This window comes from Carassius auratus, chromosome 36 (assembly GCF_003368295.1).
Source record: "Carassius auratus strain Wakin chromosome 36, ASM336829v1, whole genome shotgun sequence".
NCBI lineage: Eukaryota > Metazoa > Chordata > Actinopteri > Cypriniformes > Cyprinidae > Carassius > Carassius auratus.
Genome location: NC_039278.1, coordinates 9,747,029 through 9,769,239, shown reverse-complemented (window position 1 = coordinate 9,769,239; position 22,211 = coordinate 9,747,029). Strand labels below are relative to the sequence as shown.

Sequence of the window (22,211 nt, the reverse complement as noted above, 5' to 3'; positions counted from 1 at the left end):
CAAACTTAGGTCACAACTTAGGTTTCACAATTTTTTCAAAAAACTAAATAATACTTTATGTGAAAATGCATGGGGAAAAAAGCTTCCCCAAAACAAGACACTGACAGTGGACCAGCTACACAAAAGTCTTTCCGTGTGTTGCCTTCCACTGTGAAATAAATTATTAAATTATATATATATATATATATATATATATATATATATATATATATATATATATATATATATATATATATATATATATATATATATATATATATATATATATATATATATATAATAGTATTTAAAACAATTCAAAAATAAAATTGAAATGAACGGTCAGTGTCTGAGTCGACGAGTCAGTTAAATTGTTCCCAGCGTAAGTGATTCATTTCAGTAACTGAGTGGGATGTTTCTGAAAGTTCGATGGTTCATCGTTTTCTTGTAGGTATGCCACCTAGTTTAAAAAATAAAATAAAATAAAATCATCAGATTTAAGTTTACTGAATGGTGCCCATTCACTAAAGCTGTACATTACATCAGCATAAAAAAAAACAAATGATAGAATACAAATATAAAAAAATTAAATAAAATGAAATCATGCACCAGTTTACCGATGTAATTTTCAGATATGTAATTTTTTGTTACTTTTTCAAAAATAAATAATCCATTGATAAACTCTCCAATAAACATTTTGTCCAGCCTCATTTGAACTTAACAAATTAATTAACTGAACTAGCTTCACTGACTTTACTTACTTTCTACGCCGTCAAAACAAAAACAGCTGCCACCTTAGCCCCGGCTCATCAGAATTGTATATTTTCCTAAAAAAATAGGTTATGACCTATGCTTTACTTTTATGTTCAAGTTGTACAACTACCCTCACAGACCACAGTTTAAGTTGACATGAAAACCCTGGTGAGAATGTTATGTCACAAACATTCCCATGAACGTCTTCCACTGCATAGATAAGCTATGCTCTCGGTTTGAGTGTAAATCCTCTTTCACAATTACTCTGTCCACAAATTCAAAACACACAACAAAGGGAATGTTTTCATAAAACTAAAAGGTTTGCATACAATATGAGATAAGAACTTCCCCCTTTTTTTACAATTTAAAACTCAGTGTATAATACGTGGAAAACTGCAAAAAGAGTATATAAATAGGTATATAAATATAAGACTATATATAGTTATATAAGATAATTGAAAATAAGAAAAAAGAAAAAATTATGTTGTAATGCCACTCTTGAACCAGTTTGATCACATGATGCTCTGTGGCTTAAGTCTAGACAAAAGCAATAATGTTGTCCACAGAAACACAATTTAATGCACTCAGGAAACACATTTTCACACATTTTCACATGGTTTAGTTTCACAACATCTCCTACTTACTCTCTGTGCTTAATGTGCTGGCAAAACAACTTAGTAACACTTATAAGGCTATTTAAAAAAAATAAAAATTACAAAAAATTACAAAAAAACACAAACTGTATTTTCTATCTCCCTACCTTAAACCTACCTCTCACAACTTTAGATTTAATAAAAATAAAATAAAAACTTTGAGAAACAAAAATCTCACTTTTAAATGCTTTGCAGCCAATGGTAAGTCTGTAAATCATAATAATATAATATTTTTGCTAGAGACACAGATCAAAAGAACTATAAATTAGTGCGTTGCAAAGTAAATGTTTATGTATTTTTTTTTTCTCTTAGGGGAAACCACATAGTGCCGCACTGGCAAAGAAAAATATTGACAGACCCATCTGAATTACACAGAACTGTTACTCTAAAATGTCAAGCGAATTTAAATGTATTTCATTTAAATGTAGATTATATTACATAATGTTCTAAATGCAAGTGATTATGTTTTCTGTAATAGCAGACTGAATACATGAATTACTGCATTACCTTACATATTCTGATCTGTGTATACTTTGTATAAGCGAAAACATATTAGTGAATTTTTATATGTTAAAACTAACGTTTCTCCAAAACAATAAAGAAACCTCACAGCTCGCCACTGACATCTAGCGGTAGGTTTTTGGAAGCACGTTGTGCGAAGCAAGTTACAAACGGGAACCATCACTTATCATATAACTGCATTATAACGTGACATTATTATTACTCAATATTTTAAAAACTTTTCGCATTACAGCCAACCCAGCTGTCATGTTGTTTTAAAGCTACTGGTCATTTCGCTTGTATATAGATATCTATGGTTTGGCCAATCACACCGAACTGTTGAGGAACAGCCAACCAATCATAGCCTGATTTAGTGCTTACCATATTAAATATTCATGCTCTGCAGAAACTTTTCCAGACTGTAAATCCAGTCTTGTGTTACGGAAACCGCTTTATTCTTCTTCTTCTTTTTCTGTTTGTTTAAAAACACGCAAGACAACCGAAGGATCTACGTGGTGACATTTCCACAGACGGACACTATGGAGATGTTATGGAGCTGCTCTCGCATCCGATATTGACATAGTCAAATATATAAAATAAGAACGCTAACGCAGGATTTCCAAATGTCTCGAAACTGTTTTACTATATGTTTAAATACCTTTCGGCATATCAGTGAACACTTCTATCTTTTCTGTGATTAACGCTTGAGCATTTACTGTGAAACCGTCTCCTTTTCAAGGTGAAATCTTTCATATGTTAATAAAAGACACCAGCACCCTGCAGTCACATAATGGCACATTACATTGAATGAAGCTCAACTGCTTTCTTTTTTAAAGAAATTTAAAAAGTCATAATTTTCTATCCAATACTTTGCAAACGATTTGGGCCATCTAACTGTGCAAGCTGCCCGCACGTGTTCAGTCCTATTTGTGAATGAATCGTTTGAACCGGTTCACCAAATCGGTTTGAACATTTCGTTTACGAGTCAACAGAAAATGAAAACCGTCTTTTTCAGACAAGGCAGATTCGTAATGATCCTAGTTAGCTATAACATCTCGGGTGAACCAGAGATTTGAATGATTGGGGAGAAGATACTTTATCGTGGTTGTATCAAACAGAGCTGGAATTACAATAAGCACACGTATTATTAAACATATTATCATTGTTAATAATATAGTAATATACTACAACTATTTAAAGGTTTTAGAATCGTTTTAAACCGGTTATTTGAAATGAGTTGTTCTAAGGATCCGATTCGAGGAAATGAGTCGAACTTCCCATAGCTAGTTCAGTCAGCGCAGTGAAAAAAGTTTCTGCAGGGGTGAGGGCCGTACCATTGTCACATGGGGGATATGGTTTTAAGTTTCCATAAAAGTGCTGTTGTAAAATTATAAAGAATAATAATACAGGTCTCCCACTTCTTCAGACGACTCATGTTAATTTCACTGCTTTACGAATTTCTTTTAAAGGTTATTTTTATTGTCAGAACCATCGACGATAATCTACGTGAGAAACAACATCTTAGATCGCGTGGTTTGGTATCGTCCATTCTTCAGAATCTCGCTTCCATCAATTTGGAACGCGGCGCAGGAGAAAGCGTGGTTAAATAATATCCCATGATAATGCATTGCACAACGATTTGACGACAATCGGTTTTCCTGTTATGACGACAAAAGGTATGGTAACATTTTCCTTAATCGATAATACCTACACATAGGCTTAACTAACAAAGCTCACAAGCTTTTATACAGCATATCCACTTCAACCAAAGTTTTGCCAGTATTCAAACTCTTTTTACCTATTCAAAGTTGGACATCTATAAAGAAATCTTATACTCTATATATTTAGGATACTTCTATGTAGTTTTAAGACAGCGTACGCTGAACGAAATTGAACAAAGTAACATTACATTCTCCTATTTGAATTAATCAAGAATGTCGCAAAATATACAGATTCGAATTTTGCAACGATGACAAATACAGACATTGTGTCAAAACTATCACTGCAGAAGTTTATCTGAAACATATCTGCATGTTTAATCATATGTAAACTCTTTGGTTGAGGTTTCATTTAAAATAAATAGTCCGTATTACAAAGTTCATTGACTGTCTTAAACTTTTAAGTAAAATCTAAATGATGCCAACATACAACCTGCAGTGATAAGTTCTTTTAAATTTTGACCTCTTTTGGTACTAATTTTATTAGTAACTAAGAAAATCCATTTTTATACTTTTTTCACACAGTTAAGTAGAAATGACAAAAATGATTTTGTATTGTGAACTGCAGAATGGATGGGAACATATTATACTGATGAAAACATTTTTAAAGTGTGAAGTTAGTCAGCTCTTGCGATTGTTGTTTATATGGAAGTATATTATTCTATGGACAGAGTAGAGAAGTTGTAAAGCTTTGTTTAGAACCCAAGGAGGAAAGAAACCTTCACAGGTATTTTAGCTGCAGTATGAGAATCACATGTATTGTTTCATTGTCTAAAGGTGGATATTATTGTAAGAAACACAACTGAATTATTTGTCCTTGAGAAGTGCTGTGGAATCCAGTGATCAGTGTGATTCAGAGCATCAAGGATGATTTGAGTGGGCTGGCATCAGAGGGAGGTGTGTAGACCACTGAACGTGAATAGCCCTGGAATCTGTGGCTTTGTTGATTCATAGCCAGGGTCGGCCAAGCCGGAGCCAAGCAGCGTGTGTGTATTGTTTGCTGCTGACAGCTCAATTTTAAGGCTCTCATTAGAACCTCTGGATGTGGCCTAAATAAAACAATGACAGGCGCCTGTAGTGATGTTTCTATTTCATCCGCTTGTGCGGCAATGCATTATATTGGATTTAACTTAATTTGTGTTGTGTTGTGTTATTCTAATTTCTACCAAATTACATATTTCAACATACAGTGATTACTGTACTGTACCTTCCTTTCCATACAAAATATATTGTACTGTAAGATGTCTAGAGTAATACGAGTCAAAACAGTTGAAAAGTGAGTTATTTCCTTTCTTATAAACTAATACATCCATCATCATTCAGCACTTGTAAAGCTGAAGGATTTAGTAATAAAAAGCCTTTTATTAAACTGTGTTACTGTTACATAGTCACATATGTAAAATATCTATCTACTGTCCTGTGTTTGACACAAAGACTAAACAGGAACCAACTAAAGCCATATGTAGCCATAACACACTGATTTCAGAGAAACACTGCACATCCTCTTGGATAAAGAAAGGACGTTTAAAACAATATATTGTTTTCTTGAGTAATAGATAAAAGAATATCAATACAATGCTGCCCCGTGTATTATTTATTTTATTAAATTTTTTTTGTGTAACAGTAATATTCCACTGTAAACTTGCAGAATATAATTAATATAATTGTAAAATTGGATATAACAAAATAGCTTTTTTTGGGCACCATTCATTTCCAAAGTAAGTGCCTCACTGTAAAACAGATTTTTGCTATTTCTTTTAAAAAGGGGTCCTATTATGCTCTTTTACAAAGTCTTGAATTTTACGCAGTCAGTGAGTGTTTCTTGACATCATCCACTTTCGGAAGCCCAAACAAAGATGTTTCTTAAGGCAGTCGCACACCGGATGAGTCACGTCACGCCACGTCTTTAAAATTCGAACACCATATTTTCTATGAGTGTACGCACACTGCCGGCACCCAGATACGTCATGTCGTACTTGTTGTAAGAATGGATCTAGACATGGCACTGCGCTTCTCGTCCGGTGTGCGACCAAATTTAGACATACTGAAAACTTGATGCTACTGCAGCTCTTCTTCTTTGTGTTCTCTGATGCACTAACTTTGTAGCTGCACTTCCTCTTCATCTTCGTCTTGTCTTCTGCACTAAATGCCCCTCCCCACCCTCCAACTCTTCTAATTTCTGTATTTTAATGATATTCTAATGGGACGCTTTGTGACACCACATGTCCAAACGAGCTGTTCGTTGTAGTTCTTAAAAAGTTTTATTTTTATTTATTTTTTTTACAAAATATCTCCCTTTGGAGTGGACTTTGAGATTTGTAATTTTGTAGATATTTTATGCCCAAACATAAACACTAGACACTGACTAAAATTAATAAAGTGAAAAAGCATAATATGAGAGGAGGGAAAGTCAAAAATCTTGTAGTAATCAACATAATGCCATATTATGCCCTATTATAATGATTTATATTCAAAAGGGTGAATTAGCCACAAACATTTTCCACTAGCATACATACCACTGAGTGGAACAGAGTGAGTTAAGCCAGGTTATGTGAGGTCCGTTTCATTTGCTGAGTCTTGCCGCAGTTGTAATGAATATACGGAGGGAAAGTACTTCTGGGGTTTGCAGTCTGAGGGATTCGTGCCACTCTGCAGTGCTGGTGGTACAGAGCATGACATGTCAGTCCACATCAGAGAATCCAGCTGTGCTTTGGCTCACTTGAAACCAATTTCAACTTTACACCCTCTTTTTCCCAAAAGGGTGCCTTGTGGCCACACAACTACCAAATGCCAGGGTGCGGTGTTGGGTGTTCATAGGCCTTTTCCTTCTCAGTTTCACACACCAAAGCTTTAATTATCTAGTTTCATACTATGGATACTAGTTTGAAGTAATTACAAGTCACTAATTACTGACATCGATGCACGGAGTGTATAGTTAAGATCAAATTTGAGGCCCTTCTTATTCCTATTAAGGCTAAATACTGTACTTAAGTCTACTGTAATTTTCATCAAATAAATGTACATTTGGTGCCTTAAGAGATTTCTTTCAAAAGCATTTAAAAAATCTTACCGATCCCAGACTATTAAAATAGTGTATGTGTATAATCTTAGTAATGTTTTGACAGTCTATTTTCCCTTGTATGTAATGGCAAAAGATTTAGTATCATGCAAATGACCTTTTCCTTCTCATAATTAGTATTTTATTTTATTTATTTCTTTGTGTGTCTGGTGTAGACAGGCCATAAGTAAAGGTTAATATGCGACCGTCACAGTTCACTGATGTTCCCAGCATGCCTGAGCTCCCTCTCTGAATGGGCAGGATGGGGGAGATCCCCACAATAATAAAACCCTCTCCAGCTCCCATACATGCTAATCCGACATATCCCACATCCCCGGGAACAGGAGAGATATGAATCTACAGGCTTCTATACAATATATCAACTTATAGACAGCTAATCCTATGGAAATCCAGTGGGTGTTGTACTAAATAAACAGTTCATAAATTCTATCACAGCTGTCTTGATCAGTTTGCTAGTTTAGATTTGTGACCCATTGCTGCCCTTGCAGACTTTATTGCTACATAACTTCACATGCACTTTTGACATGACCCAAGAAACACTTTTTACAGCAAAGGATTTGAGCTTTCTTAGCTTTCTTAATAAAGCTACAGGAAGATTAAAAAAAAAGCTACAGGAAGATAAAAAAAGAAACTATCCTAGAATTGACTAATTAGTGTCATCCCAATAGTTAAAGAAAACACTAATGAACTGTTCTTTTTTTTTTTTATCACCCTTTGTGCATTTACTGTGCAGTTCTCAGAAAGTTCCCTACTTAATATCAGTTGTGTTTGCCTGATTTGTTTGAAATAGCACACTTGGGCCTACAGTAACTCCTCCTAGCAAGGACGTCCCTTTGGGATTTATTTTGACACAAATAACATGATCCAGAAAACTCAATTACCTCCTAATTAAGTCTTGTGGCTAAATCTGGTCAGCTCAGAGTCCAGTCCTCAATTCAGTGTTTGTGGAGCCCGGCCCATGGTTATGTTAGGCAAAGGCAAGTAGTGATTTCTGCATTCTGCTATAATTTCTCAAACCCTTATGTTGTTCTAAACCCATATGACTTTATTTCTATTTTGGACAAAGAAATTGACTCAGAAAACTTGACATATACAGTAGCTCATGAGTCTAATCAACCACTTTATGATACTGTAATGGTGTTTTTTATGTTTTTGAATCTTGAAAACATGTATCCCTTTTAAAAAGCTGACATGATCCCAATTGAACCCTGTTGCATTTATGTTATCCTGGTTTAGTGTCAAGATATACAAATTAGGGCCTAAGAGGAAAAAAAATCATATGATGTGAAACGTATGTGAACATATGTGTCACAGCACTGTGCAAGGTATTTTTGAATCAAATTGAGAAAGTAGTCAAATTAAAGCATTTACATGTTTAATTTTATCCTATTGATTGGATCATTTTAGTTGTACACCACTCTTTTAAATCCAATCAAAGTTTTATTTGGTTTAGGGTCAGTCAGATTGGTTAATGTGCATGAATGCATTTCAGTCTGACTGAGCCAGCAGTCAGATTATAAATGTATAATTTGGGTGCATACAAACATAGCTACGGATCATAATCAAGTGACTATAAGAAAAAATGAATCAAAGATTCAAATTTTTTTTTTTCCTATAAAAATTGAAATGCTTATAGCTTTGATAAATGTAAATTTATGTTAGAGTAGTCAAATGTGCAAAGTGACCAACCCATTCCTAGAATTTTGTTATAAGTGGTAGCCAGATTTGTTTTTGATGCAGAGTAATTGTATAGAGTTGTGAAACCAGATACTGGTATGCCTCAGCAGTCGTCTTTCCTTGGGTGATAGGATACTATCCCGTCTGGCAGCCCTGGTGACTCCTACATTCTTGGAGAGCCAGTGTGAGAACAAGGATCCTGAATGTATGTGAATGGCGCATGAGAGCAGCAGGTGCAGCGTCTCCCACAGTACTCTGGAAAAGCCTTCCCCTGACATCTGTGTGTGGGTTGGTTTCCTATTGGGTCAGAATGTTAGAGTGGAATGATTGTCTACAGTGCCTCACTGAGCTAACTGTAGTGTGACAACAGCATTCACATTACAGTACTGTTAAAATTGTCATTGAACAAGGAGATTGTTTGCTTGCTTTGCTTGCTTGTTTGGTGTTATATCTTCGAATCAGTTAAATGCAAATGGTAAACTGGGGTGATCTGGGACATCTGAGAAAAAAAAATAAAGTATAGGCAAATGGTTTTAAAATGGTGTTGGTCTAAGTGTCTCCATTAGGCGGCAGCAGGATCTCATTAAAACACAGACCTGTGAAGGCCTAAGCATACCAATTGGTTTGAAAAGTTAAACCAAAAAATGTAAATGCATGTCACCTTTTTTTCACCCTTTTGCTTTAATAATTACATTTGAACTGCATAAACTTCTTAAGTTTGTGTAACATATGATGATCATATTCTTAAGCATTTCAGAGGATCCAGAACATCTTGTCCTTCAGTGGATTTTAACATGGTGTTAACATGATCACTGTGACAACTTTGCTTTTTTGATTAGTGACCCAGAAATATTAAAGAATCTGAAGTAATTCTTATTCATTATTTCTTTGTTTTAAAGCTTTCTAAACTTTTATGAGGGATTTTCACACTGCTCTTAACCCGGGGTTATCTTCATTACACTCCACTTTTAACATTTCACACTTGTGATTAAGAAGCAGGGTCAGCCAAAGGTTTTAGCTTTTTTTTCGTGGGGTTATGAAACCCTGTTCTTTTTTTATATAAACAGTCATTTCAGTGTTTGAGTGGAAAAATAAAAGTGACAGAAAACACATGAAATGGAGTAAATAGGAAAACTTTGTGTAAAGTATGAGCAGTGTGAAATGTGAAGCAGTATAACCCAGGATTCTGTTAACCCAGGTTTTTAGAAAAACTAACTTTATTTAACTATTTAAAGTATGGAAAGCCTATTGTGGTTTTTTTCCAAGTCTGAATTACATTCTGAGTCCAAGATTTACAATGTTTAGACTTACACACTTTTATGATGTGATTTCATCACTTGCTACATACGTGTATGTGCACATTCTGATAACAAAGACAACAGGGGGAGTTATAGCCTTCGTCAAGTGTGTACAAGAGGTGTGACATTGTGATATCTCTCACACACACACACACAGACACAAGAGATATGCACAAGACGCGCCCAGGTTCATTTTTACAGTACGAACTCCTACCGGTGTTCATCCAGAGTTAGAGTGCAGTGTGGAGCTAGACATCTCGGGGAAATCAACTGATTTTGTTTGCTGGATACACTCATACTTTAAAGGAAATCAGTGTTTTACAATATGTGAGTACGTTTATGTAATAATGACTGCAGTTTATCGTATATGGTATCATGCAAGCTCAGCTAAATGCTTTCATACTTAGTTGTCTTGTATTCTCTTTTTGTTGTTTAGAGAATGTTCTCACTGGTTGTGTGATATGTCAGTTGTAATTCTAACAAGCAACATTTCTGTGGGTCAGTTTAGTGTGTTTTAATATCTGCATCGGGTTGACTGATTTCTCTACTTGATCAGTTATCGGTTCTTTAATATTGAGTCTACTGAAAAATGACACCAATTATTTAAAGCCATTCATTCTCAAATTAAGAAATGTTAACTTATAGCCCAAAAGCAAAATTTATATTTAAATAATATTACTAATAATAAAATGCAGAAATAAAACTGTAATCAAAAATTGATTCCCAACATAAACATAACAACTACTGGTTAGCATTTAATATTTTATTCAATACTGCTGGTACCTTATTAACACGAGGTTATTTCTTTGTGTTATATCTCTTTAAAGATTGTGATAATGAGAATGTTTGACCCAGTTGCACTATTAGTGACTGAGAGACTGTCAGATTTCTGCAGTTTCAAAGTAATAAAATCACAGCTGTAATGCACTGACAGTAAACCGACTGCTGACCAATTATAGATCTCGTATCTAACATCTGTTAGTCATTGTCCCTGCTGTAGATATTCACAGCTTACTCAGGAAATTGTCATCATGACGTAGAATAACATTTTGACATACTGACAGGAAGCTGGTGAGACTCTTGGATTTGTAATAGTTTTACACCACAGAACATATGTGTCATAAGCTGGCAGGAGTCCGGACTTTGGCACTGTGATGGCACATATTGTTGAGAAATGCCACAAAGATATATATGAGTTGTTTTTGACTATAGGGAGATTTTAAAGGGGTCATGTGACGTTGCAAAAAAGAACATTATTTTGTGTCTTTGGTTAGTGTTTGTGCAGTTTAAGGTTCAAAAAACGCATTCTTTTCCACATACCTTACATTATTGTTGCTCATCTATGCCCTGCCTTTCTGAAATGTTTTTAAAAACCTCATCATTCTGAAAAGCGAGCTGTAAAGTGATTGGTGAGCGCTGCATAAACATAAAACCATGTCTGCATTTGTGATTGGAGAAACGACAACAACAAGCATTACTCTACACAGCTCAGAACTCATGTTGGAATCATCAGTGGCAAAGTCTTTAAATATGAAAACGTACTTACAGTCTTTGAGTCAAAAGCACCAGACTGTCCTTGCAAAGTTGAAATTGACCAACTATATAAAAAATGGCCTTTGTGAACAGCCGGCCTTGTACTCTCCCAGGTTCAGGAAACAGTCCTCCGTAAAATGCGTTTTACACAAACATTTGGGTTAAACTGTTCTGGAACAGTGTTGTAAATAAAACTTAACCACTGATTTCTAGTCGTGTTCTCTTTTGGTCTTACACAACGTTTCACAACGAAACACAGTACCTCCACAACATGACAGTGGCAACAATACTACAGCGAATCAAATTTATCAAATTTACTCCTTCTTTTTTTTGCGTGTACTTTTGGGCGGAGTTATGCAAATCTCCCCACACAGTGATGTAGACATGTGGGGGCGTGTTTAGACGAGGTGTTTTAGGAGGGTGTTGACAAGTCTTTAATTTTATAAAGAATATCTCTTTGGGTTTGAGACTTTAGTCTTTGCAACTTTAGGGATCCTATCTATTCACAAACAACTTGTAACACAAATTAACATTTATATTTAATTTAGTTGTTACCATTTTTGGTTACTTTTAGGTTACTATATATACACAAGTATACATATGTAAATATATAAAAGCATTTGCCATAAATGTTATTATAGTTGATGTGAAAACCAGTCAGTCGCTAATCACCATTCCTTTTAACTATAAGTAGTCAGAGAAACTTATGTAGAAGTGAATCAAGGTTAATTAATTACAAGTGAGTGCAATGAGGCATAGCAGCCCACATCATTAACCTCTTCTGTTGGGAACATTCCAGTGTTGTAATATAAGCACAGCACAGCCTTGTTCCTCCTGGATGTTTAAAGGAAGAGCACTTACTTGAATGGCCTCTTAGTTAAAACTCACCCTGAGCTCCTGCTGACGGTGCATAACTGAGAGGCATAGTTAGACTGTGATTTTTAGTGGCCCTGTGAAAACTATTGTTTGCCGGAATCCGCTCTGACCCCTGTTGCTCTGGGTCAGGAGACCCGTCACAGCTGAAGGACTGAGTGGTTCCACGAGACAAGTTTTTGTTCACTTTGGCTTGAACAGCTAAATTGGTCTCTGGTGAGTGTGATAAAGTTGTATTTACTTTTTAGGAACTCGTGAAGTAAGAGAAAACCAAGGCTTTCACTTCAAAGACCACTTGACCGGCCGTCATGGAAGGAAAAGAGGAGATCAGTGATACTGATAGTGGGGTTATTCTGCATTCTGGTAGGTTCAGCCTGTTAAACCTCGCCTGTACAATGATATGATGCATGCTGTATAATATAGCATGTGGTTGTGAGCTTAAAGAAATAAAGAGTTTACCCAAAAATGATAATGAAATGAAAATTATGATTATCATCATTTACTCACCTTTGTGTCAGAATGATTTCTGAAAGATCATGTGACACTTCTAGCTGCTGAAAATAACGGCTGCTGAAAAATTAAATTTCTAAATCTAACATAAAAAAAAAATCTGTAAATATTTTTTCAATTGTAAGAATGTTTTATTTTGTAAGAATATTTTAGTTTTTACTGTATTTTTGATCAAATAAATGCAGCCTTGGTAAACATGACCACATTTTTAACAGTAGTGTAATTTTTACATACATTTGTACGAAGCCCCGCATATGACATGCTAGAAAAAATAAATAAATTGTGCACATGATTTAGCAAATCGAGGGAATTAATTAATAAATCGTGCGCACAATTTATAAATCGAGGGAACTAAATAGTAAATCGAGGGAATGCAATAGTAATCGTGTGCACGTTTTAGTACATAGAGGGAACTAATTAGTAAATCGTGCACAATTTTTTTGATATGTGCGGGGCTCCGTACATTTGAAAATGTATGTAATGGATGTCTCTTTTTTTTTTTTTTTTATGTACATTACACCTGTAATGGTGTAACCAAGTTGAATTGGAAGTAACTATGCTATACCAGGTTTTTAAAAAGCCCTTATAAACTAGAAACAGCCTTTTTCTGACAAAGGAATGTAATTTAGACTTCATAATAAAAAAACAAATCTGTGCGTTTTTTGTCATTGCTTAGTTATTTCTTTGTGTGCTGTCACATGATTGATTGGAAATGTATGTTTAAGAATTCAGTAAATAAGCTTCCAGTTACCAGATACAGAAGACATAAATTCTTTGTTGTCACTCATTTAGCCATTTTCAAGTGACTCAAACCACCAGTCATAGTCTTCATTTCATTTTTTATCATATCATAGGTGTTGATGGTATTTGTTTCCTGAAAGTCTACACCGGTTTAAGATATGCCCTCGCTCAAACGCTGATTACAAATTGGCATCATTTGGATTTTTTGCAGTGATATTATATCATAATTTGGTTATGATTTAGAGTAGACAACATTTAAAGTTATATAGTCTATATTGACTATACTCATATTGAAGCAAAGACCAGTACTTTATGTAGTTGCTGATTTTCTGTTATCTGCTCCTAATCGTGGTGTGGTTTCTGTGTTGTAGGGCCTGACAGTCCCGCCACAGTGATGAAAGATGTGAACACTCACACCCGGGTCATGAAACTCAAGCAGCAAGCTCTGGAGGACAGGCTGAAGATGTGCTTACTGGAGCTCAAGAAACTCTGCATCAGAGAAGCCGTGAGTCACCGTCCTCACTCATTAACACATCCTGATCCACCAAAATACTCCTGAAAAGAGATAAAGAAGTTTTCACATGGGAATTAGAGGGGACTTCCACTACATCCTGATACCATCATGTTTTTGAAGTTTAATTTTCCACCCAAAATAACTTCAGAAGGCATGTCAAATGCTGCAGAATGCTTAAAGATTGTTTATGTCATTAATCAGAACATTCCCACCTCTCTTAAGAGCACAACAGGAGTATGTAATATAATATATTTAATAAAGTATGCCAATGACTGAGTGCACAAGTCACCCAAAGGTTTATCATCTTCAGATCCAGAGGCTTTGTGAACTAGAAGTCCTCTGGATAAGCTGTTAAGTCTCAGAAATGCATCATTGTTTCCTGTTGGAGTCACTTGCTGTGACTTGTCCAGGTGTTATGTGTCACCATAAGTCTGAAGTCATGCCAGTGTGTGTATCATTTGTTCTTGATGGGCTTCACCTTTATTGTGGCTTTTAAGGATATGTAGTCCCGAGTTTTTTGTCTCAAAGAGAACTGTATCTAAACATATGCTGGCATGGATTTGGAGAAAATAGATGGCTGGTTTAGTTTAGCAGGTAGGGCCCTCAGTACGGCTTAGGCAAGAACCGAAACTTTCAACACCAGGCTTGCATAATGTAGCGGTTGAAAGCTGTAACTTGTCCCAACTAGCTGAAAGGTTTCATACTGGAGAAACAGGAATTCTGGTTAAAGGCCTGTTCGTGATAACTTGCTTGTGACTTAATTAACTGACTATGTAATTAGCGTAATTATACTTACAAATTACACTGACAAATTACAGATCTTGACCACCACAAAAAGTTAATGCCAGTCTTAAATATCAGCTGATTTTCATGATTTATATTGTATATTTAACTATGCTGCTCATTTCCACTATTTTTACATCATGTTTGGCACCATTTAACGCCCACTTAAAGTTAATATTTAGAAGCACCAACAATTTAATGACACTGTTAAATGCAGTCTTTATCAAATCTGAAAATTAATATTCACTTGTAGAATTTCAAAACATTCCATTTTAGTTTAGTCAATTGTAATATCGATGCATCCCTAATCAGTTCCCTCTTCTCCTTCAGGAACTTACAGGACATTTGTCCTCAGACTATCCTCTGTCACCTGCAGAGAAGCCCCCTCAGATTCGCCGGCGCATTGGAGCTTCTTTTAAATTAGATGAGCCAAGTATCCTACATAAAACTGAGGTAATGACCTGAACTAGCACTTAATCTTTATTTTCTGAAATCATATAGATCTGGATAACAATCGACTTGTTTCCAAGTATTTAAACATCTAAGATACCCATCAAGTTCATATAAATAAGTCTGAATCTGATGAATCTGATACACAGGACTCTGAGCTGAGCTCTGTGGAGGCTGATCTGGCTCTCCAGCAGCAGATATACGTGGCGGCCCAGAGACTGTGCCAGGAGGAGCATCTCAGCAAAGCGGTGAAGAGGAGTCGTCTGCAGCAGTACAAGCGTGAGGAAAGGAAGCTCAAAGATCTACAGGAAGCTGTGTTCAGGCTGCGACTGGAACATAGCCGATCCTCACCACACCCTGGTATGATCACACAGAGAGGATGTGAGTGATTTATAGGAGCTCTTACTTTTTCAATTATGTACTGTGTAATGAATTATGAGTTTGATAAAAAATCTTGTCTTTAAATCAAGGCACTTCAGATGATAGCTCATTGTCAGACTCGGCTATTCTTGATGAGGGTAAGTGAAAACTTTTGTTATGTGAAAAGTTTAAAATAAAATTATGTATAATATTATTTAGTTAAAGACTTTATTCTGTTTATTAATTATTTCTAATATAAGTTTTTTTAAATACATTTTATAAGGCAATCTCCATTTTATTTGTTAGTTGCCCTTGTTAATTTAAATAATCTCTCCGTGTTTCAGAGGAATTGTCTTCCCAGCTTTCCTCCGAGCCTCCTGCTCCTGTTGTAGACCTTCCCCCTTCACCTCTAAACAACTCTAATGCCCCTCCTCATACACCTGTAGCCCCCTCCTATCGGCCCCTGGAGGCCATTGTCCATCGAACCCCCCAACAATCCCTGGAGGACTTGCACACATGCCAGAGTCCTATCTCAGAGCATGACCCTGCCCCCATTCAAAACTCTCCCTGGATGGAGAGTAGTTTGGACCAGCCCTATCAGAAAAAGAAAAGATCTAGTAGCATCAAATCCAGGTACATACATCTTTTCTTTTTTTTCTTTACATTTTTTTGTACTGTGCCAAGCAGGTGTTAAATGTCAAAAGCATGTCATCCGTGACCTTTGAAAAGCAGTTTTGACTCATCTGGTCATTAAGTCATTGTTTAGTAATTGTTAAGGATGGGTATGACCACACCCCCTCTTCTGTAATGCCTATGAAGCCAAACATCTGATTTATGGAACACATGTATTGTTGTCAGTGGAGCACGTCATAAAACTGCAGCTGTACTGTTTTGGTTTTGTCTTCATAATTGTAAAAGGAAGTGTTTTTGTTTTTCATTGCACAGTAGTCCTGCTGTTACACCCACGTTGCCTCCTCTGGAGGTTTGTCTTGCGGATGCCGGGATACCACTGCAAATACCCACCCATGCTGCCCTGAAACACACACAGTCCTGCAGCGCACCCACCACTCCAGAGATGCACTTGCGCAGGAGACATACCCTTAGGTTTGATCTCCGTTTACTCACAAACCTTGTATATACAATACCATTCTGAAGTTTGCGGACGGTATGTTTTTTCTTCTTCCTATTTTTAAAAGCAGTCTCTTATGTTTAATGCATTGAGGCTGCGTTAAATTAAATTAAAAAAGGTGAAAACAGGAGTATTTTAAATAATTATAACCCATATATTTTTCATATGATGCATTGTTATGATAAAAATAGAATAAAAACTGTAATATTGTGCAATATTATTACAATTTAAAAAAAACTTTGTTTTAACATTTTATAATGTTACTTCATTTGATGTCAAAGATGAATTTTTATCAGCCATTCCTTCAGTCTTCAGTGTCAGATGATCCCTCAAAAATCATTCTGATTAGGTGTTCAAAAAACATTTATTATTATCATAAATGTTGAAAAATTTTGTGTTTCTTATTTTATTTTTTATTTTTTTGGAAACCCAGATACATTTAGTTTTGACGGTTCTTTGATTAATTAAAAAAAAAAACATTTATTGTAGTTAATAATATTTTAAAAGTCTTTTCTGTCACTGTGATATTGTTTTATGTTTTATGGATATTATGTCTATCTCAAATCTTGACAAAACGATTCATTTCTCATTATAACAGAGTTCCCAACACTGAATCCAACCCTTATGCTCCTGAGCGGGAACGTGGGCGCTCAAGGGGCCCCAGGAGACGACTGACAGAGTTTGCAGTGACACCATCAGAATACTCTCCTTTAAGTCTAAATGTAGGACACCCTTTGTACTACTCTAGTTCTGAGGACAGCAACTCAGAGCACTCTGTACAGTCCTACTCCAGCTCGCCCTGTCAGGAGCACCCTGGGGAACTTCCATGGCCCTACCAAGCCCAGTACGGACACCAATACGCCAGTCTTAATGACAGCCATGTACCACAAAGATGCTCCCCTAACCACTTCTACAAGAACCCTCAGTACCAGTCCTCACCAAGTTTTTCCAGGGGGTACGTGGAGGATGGATGGGGTCACCCCTTGGAAAGGGACAGTGGAAGGTCGTACATAAGCCACCAGGCCCCTATGCCTGTTTATTCTTCTAATGGTCACTATGAGTACTACTATAGCGAGGCTATGCCTTCCCAGCAGCGAAGTTGCAGGATGATACCCGCCCATGTGAAACTGTCACGGGCTCCTTCTCTGAGAGAGTGTCCTCACCATCCTAGCAGAGGACTGCCACGGCAGGTGGTGTCAGAGGAACTCAAATCATGGCACCAGCGCAACCAACTCCGACCGCACTCACTGGACCGAAACAGGCAGGGCACATTCCGCATCCGAAATGCGCCTGGGCAAGAGTCCCCACTTTCGTATTCCCAGCACCAACATTACCAGGAACAGCAGGTAAATAGTTGTTCCTCTCAGTCACTCAGAATAAATGTGCGGGAAATGTATTGACCTGCAAAGAGAAAGGAAAAGCTCCAAATATGCAAGTATCTTGGCTCTCGAAATAGAATAGAGCTCTATCACCATTCTGTCAAATATCAGTCTGTTGGGTGAGGAATTTCCAGGGAAGGCAGATCAGTTAAGCAGTGCCCAGGCCTGTCTTGGGAACAGGGAAAGTATCGCTTGGTGTTCTTGCTGCGTCATAGTGAGATCACTGCTGGCTCTAGGTGTGGTGTTCAGATAAAAGAGCTTTTGATTGGAATAAGTTTAGGGAATGGCACAATAGCAAACCGCAAACAAATCATAATTGTCATTTTGTTGTTCATGTTTGCCCAGAGACATTAGAACACAATGCTGTAAATCAGTGCAAAAGTTTAGGGGACTGTAAGAGTTTTAAAATGTTTTTAAAGAAGTCTCTAATGTTCAACAAGTCTACATTTACTTGATCAAAAATACGAATAAACAATAATATTGTTAAATATGATTACAATAAAGAAATGCTAATTTAGTGATGGCACTTCAGTGTCACTGAATCACATGATCCTACGGAAACCATTATAATATGCCGATTTGGTGCTCAAGAAGCATTTCTTATTGTCAGTGTTGAAAATTATTGTTGTGCTGCTTAATATTTTTGTGGAAACCATGATACCATTTTTTAAGAATTCTTTGATTAATAGAAAGTTCTCTTTGAAATACAAATCCTTTGTGACTTTATAAATGTCTTTACTGTCACTTCGGACCAATTTAATGCATCCTTGCTGAAATAAAATATTAAATTTTGAATGGTAGCATATGTGAGTATGAGGAGTGTCTGCGTTCTCACACATTTAAAGAATGTTACCGCTCCATTTTGAGCATTTCATACATTAATAAATAAAGCAGTTGCATGTCAACAAAAAATTAATCTTAGGTTTACAGCGGTGACAGACTATTTATTACCAGTCAAAAATAATAAAGATGGAATTCGTGAAATTTAGTTGGAAACATGATAAAAAAAATAAAAAAAAGTTAAATGAAAATTAATGATAGAGTATGAATGACTAAAGATTTACAGTGGAAAAAAATGATACATATTTTTTTTTAATTACAGAAATGTAAAGACAATTAAGAGATGCTCTGTCATACAGTATAAGGAAATGAAACCTAATGATGGGTAGCATGTCACTTTCTCCTCTCAGATGTGTAGTCTTTCAGGTTTCCCACAGTCATGGATAAACTGGAAATATCAGGGAATTTTAAAATAGTGCTTTCCTGGAAGTGTCATTGGAGTTCATAGGATTGGCTTGGTGTGTCCGAGCCTTTAAAGACAGTCATGGACATTTCTAAAGTGAATATGTGTTCTTATTATGCTAATTATGCCAAAATATACTTAATTGTTAGAAATTGCTGTTTGTGAATTAAATCTATGTAAATTCATTAACATTTTATCTAATAACCACAAACAAATGAAGAAAAAAAAAACACTGAAGTTGTGGCGTGGGAACTTTAGATAATTGACAACAATTATATCAGGGATTTCCAACCCTGCTCCTGGAGAGCTACCGTCCTTCTTCAGCTCCAACACTCCTGTCTGTAATTATCAAATAACCCTGAACATCTTGATTAGCTGGTTCATGTGTGTTTGATTGGGGTTAGTGCTGAAATCTGCAGGACGGTAGATCTCCAGGAGCAGGGATGGAGACCCCTGAATTATAACATCACCCTTACAACAGTACAGAAACTGTGCAAACATGATTTGACCTCATATATCATAATATAAAAAGACATGTTTTAAAAGAAAGTGTAGATCGGTAACTGGGTGCAATTACAACTGTGGAGTGGTGTGTGATTACATACTCCAGTCTACTCACATACTCCGCTCCAAATGCCACAAATACTTCATGTGATGGATAATTTGCTTACTTTGAGTTCATTTGTATTGTCAAACACAGGTTTTCATTCACACAAAGCTTTTCCCCATTCCTCGCGCTCCTGAACTTTCCCATTAACCCAACAGTCTAGTGGGAAAACATGCAGTCAAGGCTGTTCTGCTGTTTATTTCCATTCAAGCTTTCAGTGGCTACACTGTGTGAACTTGATATGAGCATTGCATTTCTCAGGGACAAAAGCTTGATTGGATGGAAGGAAATGGTGATAGCGGCCCGGCCCATTAGCTCCTTTATTTTCTCTAGAGAATGCCAGATACTTTGTTTGGCCAATGCACTTTTTACTCCAACTTCAGTATCTCCTCAAGCAACATTTTGATAGCTGGCATATTCCCAGCTGAAACCGATTGGTGTATTTGTTAACTCTTTCTTTTTCCTATTGTTTGTCATTGAATTTGATCATACTTTAGGTGGCAATAATACATCAGTAAACCTGAGCATACGCTGTGGTGTCACTCATCGAGTCCTTTGTTAAGATGTCAGAAGCATAATTCCCAAAGACCTAATGCTTTTCACTTGAACCCATTACTAATTGGAATACTAGTCGTATTCCATCGAAAGTCATTCTATTAACATCGAAAGTCATAGAGACTGAAGATTATATTCAGCAGACTATGTCAGTAGTTTTTCTTTGGGACCTAGAACTGTTTGTTATACACAATTAAACAATGACATAAAAAAGAACTTGTATTTTATGTGTAAGCAGAACAATATGGAAAAAATATTAACAGACTGAATAGTAATAAGAAGTAGTAGGTCATCTGTATTTTTCGAATTCTGTGAATTCAGACATACTACTCTGTTCATGTACTGTTTTTCACCTCCATCTAGTTTGGAAGTAGGCATATTCAGACACGAATGTTTGTTCCCCCCACTGATGTCTATGGCCCAATCAGAACATTTATTTTGAGTTGCGACACATCATTTGAGAACTACTGATTTGATCATTCCCATACAGAAACTGTTTCTCAAAACATAATGTGGGTGTCAGACAGTGTTATTTGCGTGAGAGTCAGGTGATTTATGCTACAGTCAAAAATGTGCAATCCAACACCGAAGAAAACAGTATACATGTACCAACAAGTCACATAACAAATTATTGAAAATTCCCTGCTGAATAAATTTAGGTTGAGCTACGAATGCCTTCAGGATACAAGTAAAATCAGGAACTTGGGTTGTGCAATGACACATATTCACTCATTTTTACATTTTACAGAAACCACAGGAATTGAAAACCACAAACTTTCAGATGCATTTGGTTGGTTAATTTAGTCATTTGGTCTCGGATCGTCCCTTTGAAGATATTTAGATTATATGTGGGATTATATGTCCTTTATCATGTCATGCAATGATTTCCAGAGACGTGTGTTTCAAATACAGAGGCAGCTGGACTCATCTTAAAGACTACAGCTCAATTATCTTATTATCTGGGAAACTTTTAGCAAGACACTTGTCTCCTGTACTGTTAATCTGTAGTTTAGAAATTATTGGGACAAAATGGGATAATATTCTGCTCATACAATCTAATCCATTGCATAATGGCCTTTCTGGTTGTAAGAATACACTGCGAGCTCCATGATTTAAGACCCAGCTGTTGTGTAACCCAGTCCAGATTTATGACACCTTCAGACAACACCAGAGATCTGCAGATTGTGCAGTCACTCCTGAGTTTCATTTCATCAACAGTCAAGGGTTACTAGAAACCAGTGCAAACTAATTTTCCTATGGAATGACCGCTTTTCTTCTTGTTGTGCTCCTCCAGGTATCCCAGAAACGGGTCATTCTGAGGACTCCAGACAGGTTGTATGAGGATGACTCTGAGGTTGCCAGCCAGGTGTAAAACCATGGACACCATTCTGACAGCAGCCATATTTATTCAATAATTTATTAATCTGATGGACTAAAGGCTGATAGATTCAATTATATAGATTTTTTTAACATCTAACTAAAATATATAGGGATGTCAAGACAGTCATAATTTTCTATGAAACGCCTTGTCCCAAAATCGATGAAAGTATTACTGTGAAAGACAATTTTAAAAAAAAGTGTTTTATAGGTTTTTATATATGTATATATAGATTATGTATAGATTAACTTGATTTTTTTGTACGATGAAATAAAATCGAATTTGTTACTAAGTGTTTTTAATGTTATTTGGTTAGTGTGTGTTGATTCTAAGATGAAAAAAATAAAGTTTTCTGAATAAAGATTGTCTATATGATGTAATCAATGTTCGTTCTGATTAGTTATTACGGTGACCTGTATATATGGTGACTCAATTGGTGTTATAAAACAGCTTCTGAAATATTTTAAACTTGTTAAGTCACCTCACAATGATTCTGGT

General features: G+C 36.1%; 1 protein-coding gene across 4 annotated transcripts; it reads left to right on the top strand.

The window, feature by feature from the left end:
• The first annotated feature begins 3,229 nt into the window (after positions 1-3,229).
• On the top strand, positions 3,230-22,081 carry LOC113055193 (innate immunity activator protein-like). 4 transcript variants are annotated; one of them, XM_026221233.1, is made up of 10 exons: positions 3,230-3,562; positions 12,313-12,427; positions 13,687-13,820; positions 14,943-15,065; positions 15,212-15,443; positions 15,533-15,580; positions 15,767-16,055; positions 16,368-16,526; positions 17,150-17,897; positions 21,630-22,081. In XM_026221233.1, the coding sequence occupies exons 2-10, from the start codon at positions 12,373-12,375 to the stop codon at positions 21,705-21,707; spliced, it is 1,866 nt and encodes a 621-aa protein (XP_026077018.1). In that variant the 5' UTR covers positions 3,230-3,562; positions 12,313-12,372; the 3' UTR covers positions 21,708-22,081. The 4 variants fall into 4 exon arrangements, with proteins under 4 accessions (XP_026077018.1, XP_026077020.1, XP_026077019.1 ...); XM_026221235.1 differs by lacking the exon at positions 3,230-3,562 and adding an exon at positions 9,805-9,985 and having other exon boundaries at positions 15,212-15,422; XM_026221234.1 differs by lacking the exon at positions 3,230-3,562 and adding an exon at positions 9,805-9,985 and having other exon boundaries at positions 16,371-16,526.
• The last annotated feature ends 130 nt before the right edge of the window (positions 22,082-22,211 follow it).